Source organism: Simochromis diagramma, unplaced genomic scaffold (genome assembly GCF_900408965.1).
Source record: "Simochromis diagramma unplaced genomic scaffold, fSimDia1.1 OVJJ01000816.1, whole genome shotgun sequence".
Classification (NCBI taxonomy): Eukaryota; Metazoa; Chordata; class Actinopteri; order Cichliformes; family Cichlidae; genus Simochromis; species Simochromis diagramma.
Window position 1 is genome coordinate 15,177,632 of NW_024386908.1, and position 10,012 is coordinate 15,187,643.

Genomic DNA, 10,012 nt, shown 5'->3' on the forward strand with positions numbered 1-10,012 from the left:
TCTTCAACTCCTCATCTTAAGCACACAATTGTCTTTTGAATGACCTTGTGGTCTGTTTTACTACCCTCACCAATTTTACTACTTATTCTGCTGGTTGTTTTACAAAAAAGAAAAAAAGAAGTTGTAAGGCCTCATCAGTCTCCCACCATCCATTTTTTTCCAAAAGGACACCCAGGATTTCACTTCACCGAGTTCTAACTTTTGCTCCTTGCTGTTGTCAGCATTTTTTGTCTTTAATCTTAAATGTTTTTACATTTTGGAGGTAAAAATCCAGTCTTGGAAAATGATGAGTTTACCATGAGAAATTTACAAGTAGCCCTGTGTGTAATTTGATTGCTACTGCAAGCCAAATGCAGTGCAAAGTGCAAGAGCACGGTGCTAACTCAAGAATATTAGCAGCTAGATTAAAGAATGTATTCAAAAAAACCCATGTAAAGCTTCAGAATTGGAGATTCTCTTTCTCTCAATTTCAGTCAACAGTGGAAATTCACTGAGACTTGATTATAGCAGGAGAGAGTGTTGGCTCAGCTGTGTGCTTTAAGAACCCATGATGTCAGAGCCTTATTTTCCTTGGAGAGGCTCTCATCAGCTGCATTGTTCCAGGAAACCATGGTCTGTTCTCTGGGCAAAAAAAAAAAAAAAAAAAAATCCTGCCCAAAATGCAATCCCCCCCTCTTCTGCACCCGCATCTCTGCTGAATGCAGCACGCCGGCCTCTGGCACAGCTCAAGACACACACATAGATGTGAAGCATCCTGGACGAAGCATCAGATTTCCTTGGAACCGGAGCTTCCCCTGCACTGCAACAGTGTTTGCCTTTTACTTTCTTTTTTGTTTTTCATTAGAAGATGAGTGTCGGTGATGAAAGGCAGCGTGTTAATACAGGACGAGGAAATAACATGCTGTACCCCGAAGGACTATTAAACAATGCTGCTACTGATGTCATAGAGCCCAGTCTTATTATGAGGTCTCGTGTACGCACAAAGATGTAGGTGGTGTGATTGAAATACAGCACCGGCAACTGACAGGTGATGCAAGCAGCTGACAAAGCCGTTGATAAAAACACTCTGCAGCTTAACCGAGCTCAAAATTTAAAAGACGCACAGACCGAATCAGATCTGGATGCAATTACAAGCGCATACAAACAAGACCAACTGCAGTCAGTAGTTGAATAAACTTTGCTGGCATGAGTTGAAGATTTGACAAGCGGTGTTGTGGAAACATAAGGATTTAGTAAATAATGTTCATGGATACCCACTGAATCACATCTGGTCTTCATAAGATTATTTGACTCTTGGCTTTTCTACTAATGTTCTTTGTTACAGAATTATGGTAATGATTTCTTAGAAATTCGGACTGGGTGAAAAACGCAGTTACCAGATAGAGAGACCTTCACCACAGCTCAGAGTTCGTTGATTCCTCTCGGCAAGTGCCAGGGGAGCTGACAGAGCCCAGAGGCTCATGAATCAGGTGGACTTGCTTTGAATTCCCAGTCCATCCACTGTCCATGAATGCACCCTCTATAAGAATAAATATGGGAAAAGGGAGGGATACATTATCAGAAAGAAAGAGCGGGAAAGGTTACAACAACAGAGCACGAAGCTCACAAGTTCAGTTGTGCTTCTGCTGGAACGGCCGTGCCCCTGTGGACAAGTTCAGTCCTTCAGTAGAAGTCCTCGCCCTCCAACAATAATACTTACAAAATAAAGGCTGACCGCTCCAAGTAAAATCACTTCAGCTGAGTTCAATCGCTATTATTCATGTCCTGGTTCTCCATTCCCTGCTCCACGGCTCCTGTGATATTAATAAGGTAAGCCCTTTGAGCTGAGAAGAAGCCTACCAGGCGTTATGTCAACATTTTTGCTTGCCTCCGCCTTTATTGTCAGCTGATGGTCAGCACCTTGGTGTGAGAGCTTGTGATCAAACGGCCTGGAGGCTTGATCACAGGGCTATTGCAGATCAAATTCTCCTTTAAACAAAACGTTTGACAGGTCGCTTATTTGCGTTCTTGATGAGAGTTAGATGAGAAGACCCCACTAACACCTGACACCACTCTGATTAGTATGGTAAATACAAAGCTACCGCCAGCAGCTGGTTAGCTTAGCTTAGCATAAAGAGTGAAAACAGCTAAACCAGCTGTTTTCACTCTCACAAATGACCTATTTACACCTTAAAGTATGACATCAGCGTTTTGTCAATTTGGCCACTTGCCTTCTATCCGGTCGTTAAGTGATGACATGACGAATCCTACTTCCGGGCCTAAAGTAGCCTGTGTTTAATATGGCTTTTGTGTTGTTAACATGTTTAATGTTTTGTATTTTCTTCTATTTAATCTCAAAAAGCTCCTAAAACAGTCAGTGATCACTGTTGACCTCCCTCGGCTTTTATTACCGCTAATCATTTATTTAAGCTCAGTATTTAAAACCTTAGGATGTAACTGCAGCCCAGCCCATGCAGCAGTATCAGTGTTGCCAACTTAGCGACTTTGTCGCTATATTTAGGGAGTTTTCAGACCCCTTAGCGACAAAGATGTGAAAGCGCGTATCGCTTTTACTCTCAACAAGCAGCGGGTGCTGTAACGCAGTCAGTTCTTCTTTTACTCTTTTACTCTTATGCTGTTTTGTGGATCACAAGGTTTAAAACTACTTATAAACACACAGACACAAAGTAACTCCACCAGAGTGCCTATTTCGGGTCACTTTTGCCGGTCCAAGCCCGGGTGAAGGAGCAGGGATGGAATTGTGACATTAAAAAAAAACAATAATTGCTAAAAGAAATTTAATTTGTAGTTCTAAATAAACTCTAAATGCATTTAGGACGTTTTTTACTCACTTTATGTCTCTTCCACGATGTTATTTCTCTCTCCAACAACATAGGTTACAATTAGATTAGCATGACCAATTATGCAAATTAGGCGATGACGTCATTTAGCGACTTCTAGCGACTTCTAGGACAACCAATAGTGATTTTCCTTACTGAGGAGTTGGCAACACTGAGCAGTATATGAATGACTAACCTTGTATTGTGGATGGATTATCTCAGTTGTTCTCCTGGCTGAAGTTTGGTGCTTTTACAGCATCCTGCCATGCGATTACATTCGTTCCTGACCACCGAGAACACTCACGTTAACTTTTATTGAGTGGAAAAAAAGTTAGCTTGTTTATATTATGCTAACATAGCTGTGTCGCTAGCGGTCACGTAGCACATCATTATATACCAGCTAGCCAAACTTCAGTAACCCTACAAACGTCACTGCTGTTTAGTTTTCTGTCTTCATTTATGTTGGAAGTGATAACAGCTGTACGTTTTAATTTGTTTCCAAAACCCCGCAGTCAGGACATGCTATATTGTATTTAGATAGAAGCTGGCGAGCTAACTTCCTGCTAACTTCTAACTCCATTAAATGTCATAAATTCCGTTTTCGTGGATTCCTGGATGTTAAACACAATTGTTACACCTGGTAGAGCAGAACGCTGATCATTTTATTAAAGATGAAAGACTTTAGACAGTTTTTCAACTCTCAGTAATGCCATAGTGATCGTTTGATATATGGACCTGCAGTGGAGTTTAGGCCCAGACACGGCTAGTGACGTCAGACTTAACGACCGGATTGGCGTTTGAATGAACGGCAACAAGTGAAGCAAAGGATTCCTTTTCTTGGCCTTTTGTATAGCGCTGTTCTTTCTTTATCATTCGGCTTACTTTTTTTTTATCATATTGTAGGAATGTACTTTAATACCTTGGCTCCTTTTTTACCCTGGAGAAAACCTAGCATTAATTAAAATAGGTTGAGTTGTTTCACCCACATAGGGGGACATCCAGGGCAGACACAGAACTCCATGGAGTTATATATCTTAAAAAAGTCTGGGATTTCCTTTGGGAACTACCAGAAGACTGGAAAATGTTGTTTGTCAAAAGGACACTACTTAGCCAGCTGTCACTACAGTACAGATAAGGTAAAGAAAATGGATGGATGGACTATTTACATGTACCATGATCTTTATAGGCAACAGTAACTGGCGGATCATAAAGCATGACCCAAAACACAACAGTTAATGATTTTTATGACTTTGGAATGTCAAGATAAACTTGACATTGCAGCCTACAAAGGAGTGTTAGGACTGGCTGCAATAGGAGTGAAGAGAACAAAATTAGTCGAGGCACTGTTTTGAGCTTGTAACTGATTATTTGGACTAGAGTGAGTTTTTACTTAAAGAGTCCAAAGTGAGAGCAACAGGGTGGAACGACTGGAGGATGGACGGGCAGGTGGGTTTGAGAGGTGAGTACTTAACTAAGACTTTCCAAATGAGCCAGATCAGCATGATAGAAAGAGGTAAGTGATACATGCAGAAAGTGAACTCTTCAGCTTTTCAGGGGCTACGGACTACGGAACAAGATATCAAAGACGTTAGCACAGGATGGAACTTTGGAAATTACAGGAGCCATAGAGAAGCCTGAATGCTGCTCTACTATTGACAAAAATATGGCAGAGATCGGATGTTTTAGTTGGTCTTTAAGTTCAGATAGGAGATGAGGAACAGGTCAAGGAATGGGCACGAACAGGAGACTCCATCTACAGGTCAAACCCATCCTTTACCTAAAGAGCTATGTCAGTAAAAAGCATGGGGAAAATCCCCTGAACAGTACAGGACCATGACAACATTTTCAAACCACAGGCTACTTTAACTATTTTAACTTTCTCTGATTTGTGTGAACATCAAAACCTTCTGAACACCATATTTCATACCACAACCACCATTTTTTGTTGGACCAAGGTTAAGGTCTTTGTTCGCAGGGGTGCTTCACATCTGTAATTTTGGTTTGCATCAACTGGAAACCTTGAAGGCAACAAGTAAACAATAAGGTGTGAAAGGACCCCATTAGTGACTTCTACAGAGAGCTGTTTGCATGCTTGCTCTGTCAAATGTCACCAAAATCAGAAGAATCAGTTTTCCAGAAGCCACGTGCCTGCACAAGATTACATGGAAACCCAGCAAATAGTTCTTGAGGCACTTGCAATCTTGATTTAAGAGGTGTACTCCCGATTCCCAGAACTACTGGAAAAGCATTGATTAAAAAACCCGTCTTCAAGCAAAACAATCAGATTGGGGTGGTGTTTTTTTTAAAATATAGCTTCAAAATAACCAATATAAACATTCTTTAAACAACAAAGAGAATTGCTTTCACTTGGCTGGTGATATAGAGGCAACAGAAGAAGAATGCTAACCCTAACCCAGGTTAACTAGGAGGCTTGAGCTCAACCTCTTTTAAGATAAACTTTCACTTGCCATTTAATTGGACTTTTTTGGTTAGATTAAGGAACATAAACTATGTGGTTTGCCTAAAAATGTTCTCCTTTTAAATTGTAAGATAAAATGACCAACCTGGCTCAAAACCATGTAAAAGTGACCACATCAGAACACACTGTACTCGCACCAGCTAACGAGGCCACAAAAACATAACTTTAAATAAAACTTGTAATAAGAGCTTGCACAAGCAACCTGTGGGTTTAGTCTCCTTATAAATAAGATGAACCCCTCCTCCAGAATTTACAAAAGAGATATATTGTTAAATTTGTGACTTTTAGATAAGCTGACATGACTTTTGTTTTCATCAAACAGAATATGCTGGCCATTTCAGCCTATTTTCCGTCTTTGAGCCAAGTTCAACTAACAGACTTCTTCTATTCAAAGTCTTGGCAAGAAGGTATAATAGTGATTGGTGATACCAGACAAATAATCTAAGTAGGTGCCTTTTTACCTGAGTCTGGAGGCGACAGCACCTTGTTGATGGGGATCTTGTTAAGTCACTGATACCTCTGAAAGACTCCCTGTGTGAGTTGTCTTTCTTACTGCAGCAAGTCTCCATCTTATCACCTGCTGGGTTAATTTCAACATGCGGATTTTGAAGGGACAGATTTGAATCAGTTCCTGCCCTTTGACCCTCTATGAGCCTTCTTTCCCCGAGTTCTTTAATGTGGTTAAAATTATAGCACACCATGTTTCCCCATCTTTAATAACCTTAATTCGCCAAATCTTTAAATGTACTAAATGAAGTTTGTCACCTTTTGCTTCCCTATTAATGGACTTATACCACATCTCCTGTGACCTTTGATCTTATACATTGATGTGTCCCTATGGGAGACATGATGATGATTTTGTACATTAAACAATTGTGAGCTGGCAGCAAAATGCTCTCTCCCTCAATATATAAAGCAGCTTAAAGTCCAATCATACCAGTTGTTAAGGCAAGGCTCAACTGGCGAAAGTCTTAAGAAATAAACATTGTAGATACCATGATCTCTGTCTACTCTGTCTTCTTAACTCTGCTGCTTTTCACTGAGCTGAGCAGCCACTCAGTCACCGTAGCCATGCCTGCAACTAATGCAGAGGATGGTACAACAGAAGAAGACAGCCTGGGTTTGATACTGGGTGACGAGTCGATCTCTGAGCCCGCTGTGATCCCACCAGTGTTCAGGCAGCGCCGAATCAGGGATGAAGATGGGAACCCAACAATCATCATCTCGGTAAGTGTTGCAACTTTCATCATGCATTAACGTTATTCCTTTTTGTTGCGACTTTTTAGCCTTTATTGTTATCGCACAGTGGAGACAAGATCTCCCATTTCTTTTCCTTTTCCCCTGAACCCCAAATGGTGTGGGCAGATGGCTGCCCCTCCCAGAACCTGGTTCTGCTGGAGGCTTCTTTCTGTATGAAAAGAGTGTTTTTCCTCCTCACTGTTGTCAACTGCTTGACTTCAAAGGGGTTCGTTTGACTGTATTATTGTAGGGGTCTATGCCTTTCAATATAAAGTATATAATGCCTTGAAGGGATTTTGCACTATATAAACAAAATTGATTTAAACTGAAGAAAGAACATTTTTCTTACAGTAATATATTTGAATTGTACTCAATATACAATATATACAATAATTTTTACTACGCTGATCCTGATAATAATCAGGTGTCAATCATTATGGTTATGTTATAAAGGATTCTGAATTGGTTGAAGGTCCAGTAACTCTTATTAAGAAGTATTAAAGTAGTTCTTTGTAGTACAAGTGTTGCTGGAACTTAAACCTGAGCAGATGTCCATGCGCCTTTGAAGTAGGTGAAGTTAGCCCAGAAACCTCTGTGTCAAACTAATTTTACAGCGTGGGCCAAATACAGTCCAGTTTGATCTGAAGTGGGGGAGACCAGTGAAATTTCATATAGTTTTAACTACATGTTTTATGCCCGAGATACCTTAATGTAAGGAAAAGAAGTGCAATTTCAACTACACGTCTTAGTTTTTCTACATGGAAAATAAAAGATGTTGTGGCAGCCTGACTCTTTGTGCTTGTATTGTAAAAAATAAATGTGTAAAATTACAGCAAAAGTTCTGGTAGCTAAAATTACCAGACTGTTCTCTAACTATAAAGGAGAAAGCGTTCATTAATTCTTGTAAAAAATATCCAGAAATTTCTATATTGGATTATGAAAAAACTTATATAAAACTATAACTGTGTAGGTAATTGTCAAGTACTTTGATGTAGAATAAAAGCCTGTACAGGTGGCCCTGTTGAATAAGAAATGCTTTAAAACTTAAAAATTTATCTCTCTCTCTCACTATATATATATATATATATATATATATATATATATATATATAGACAATTAATAGTCTTCCTATGCCCTCATTCACTTTTTCCAAAGTTGTCCAGTGGGCCGGATTAGAGTTGCCAGGCCGCTTCTTATGTTTGACACCCCTGCTTCTACATTGTTCCCATAAAGGATTCTAATTTTCCCAAACGTCCCCACAAAACAAAGGAGCTTGTAACAAAAACACACTCTTCCTGGAATATAATTACTAATATTGCAAAATCAGTGTTGGTCTATGTTAATCTGAGACAGTATTTCTGAGTGAATCTATGGACAAGAGACTGATATATGCTGATTTTTGGTTTGGAAATAATGAATTGATATTTTCTTCTCTTTGTAAGGTGACCTTGGGTATTAGAAACGCGCCCTCAAATATAACGTATTATTATTATTATTATTAGGTATAGTTCATTTTTATTCTTGAAGTTGACTAGAGTTGCTCACAGTTCAAAATACTGCTTAAAAAGCTGTGCACGTGAGGCTATATCCACACAAGGGAATAGCTCCTTTGAAATGAAAATGAAAAATATTACCTCAAGGTCTGTCAAGAATATGGCAAAGCAAGAGGTAGGCATATAACCCTAACCGAGAAGAAAAGTTGGCCAGTCAAAAGTCAATAAATAACAATGCACTGCACTGTCTGACATTAGAAAAGGAGGTAAAGTTCCACACCATTGATGTTGCAAGAAAAAAAATCTAAATTTTCATTGTTGACAAAAGGCCAAAATACCCATGTACATACTACGTACATCCATTGCAGCCCTTTTCCCCAACTGTTTAAGCCAGCCTTCTTTTGATTGCTGCCCCTAATTTTTATTACACACCCACAGAAAATATGGAAAAAACAATTAAAGGTCCACTTTTCACAATACTAAAAGGCTATTTAACCAAAGACCAACCCTGCTCCGAATCCCCACGTAAACATAGTCTTACACTCTCCTGAACAGGGATGTCAAGATCACTTGACATTGTGGGCCACATACCGAGCCCACTTTGATATAAAGTAGAGTGGACCTGTGAAACTATGTGCTAAATGTGTAAAATGACAAAAAAAAAAAGTTATGGAAGTTCATTGCACAGACTGTCCTGTAATTAGAAAATATAACGTTTTCATTCATTCACAGTGGGCTGGATATATTCTGGCACCCAGGCCTTATGTTTGACACCCCTAGGGTAAGCACTATAATTAGTGCTTAAAGAAAATTATAACCAGCGATTTTGATTCTTTTTTGGATCAAATTAACTTAACAGCAAACTATCCACTGTCATTCAGCCTAACACTGTTCTGCCAGTGACGGTCATGCCTCATAAATCTTCATTGTATGAGATTTCTTTTCATAACAACCTCAGCTAACCATAGTTCAACAACAAAGAGCACATTATCTCCATCCTGTGACTGAATACTTGACCCCTTTCAATTGGCCACCGTCCTTGCTTCTACTGTTAAGTCAATACTTCACATACATCTATAAAAATATTTTACGGCAACGCTGGAAAACTGGGAAATACTATTAAGCGAAAAGGTCAAATGATCACAAGCCTATAAAGATTTATTGGACTCTCAGTGGGAAGAATGACGATATATCAGTGTTTCCCCCAAATGTTTAGCTGCGATGTGTAAAAGGTTTATCTGCAGACTGCGTCTTGTGTGTTATGAACAGGGTGGTTATCTCTGTGGTAATGGGAAACAGGCAGCCACGATGGAGACAAAGACATCTGGGCGAACCGGAGCTGTGGAAGAAAACGGGCCACTGTGATATAGTAAAAAATGAGGGAACACATTTCTTCCATTTGGGGTTCTTGTGGCTTGGATCAGCTGGTAAAAGCAGATCCAACACCTGTACTACAAGTAAAAAGGATAATCTTTAAAAGCTGTTCCTGCAACCTGACCATCCAGAGTTCACATCCTACAGTACGGGAATGTGTGTGTGGGCTCCGGGTGTCACATGTAATCACTGATCAATATGATGTTTTTCAGGATGCAAGGCTGAAAGGGCACAGTGTTCGAGGGCTGAACCCGGCCTTCACTCGGAGCCTTCCTCTACTCGCAGATCGAAGCCTGAGCCACACTCCTGCCGAGTACAGCGTGAAGATAGATCGCAGAGATACCGACCTTGACGGTAAGCATATGGAAAACCAGCATTTCTTGGAAAATAAACTCTTTTTTAAAAAAAAAAAAAAAAAAAAAAAAAAAAAAGCCATATAAACTCAACTGCTCTATGTGGTTTCCTTTCCTAACCTAGTGCTGCGATGTATGATTGGAAGAGTGTACCGGCCCTGCTGGGAAGCATGAGCGACGTCAATGAATGTTTCCTCCTGTATGGTATAAGAAGATTAATTTGCTTGTAGGAAATAAAGCAGACAAACATGGAAA

General features: G+C 39.7%; 1 protein-coding gene across 1 annotated transcript; it reads left to right on the top strand.

Moving 5' to 3' along the window:
* The first annotated feature begins 5,557 nt into the window (after positions 1 to 5,557).
* pmch (pro-melanin-concentrating hormone) lies at positions 5,558 to 9,999 on the top strand. Its single transcript, XM_040035885.1, has 3 exons — positions 5,558 to 6,525; positions 9,617 to 9,758; positions 9,882 to 9,999. The coding sequence occupies exons 1-3, from the start codon at positions 6,295 to 6,297 to the stop codon at positions 9,929 to 9,931; spliced, it is 423 nt and encodes a 140-aa protein (XP_039891819.1). The 5' UTR covers positions 5,558 to 6,294; the 3' UTR covers positions 9,932 to 9,999.
* Positions 10,000 to 10,012: the final 13 nt, after the last annotated feature.

What these genes read in the sequence shown, in the direction of transcription:
- pmch (XM_040035885.1), top strand. Translation starts at nt 6,295, where the DNA reads ATGATCTCTGTCTACTCTGTCTTCTTAACTCTGCTGCTTTTCACTGAG. An exon ending in ACCCAACAATCATCATCTCG is followed by an intron (nt 6,526 to 9,616) that starts GTAAGTGTTGCA and finishes GATGTTTTTCAG; the next exon opens with GATGCAAGGCTGAAAGGGCA. An exon ending in CAGAGATACCGACCTTGACG is followed by an intron (nt 9,759 to 9,881) that starts GTAAGCATATGG and finishes TTCCTAACCTAG; the next exon opens with TGCTGCGATGTATGATTGGA.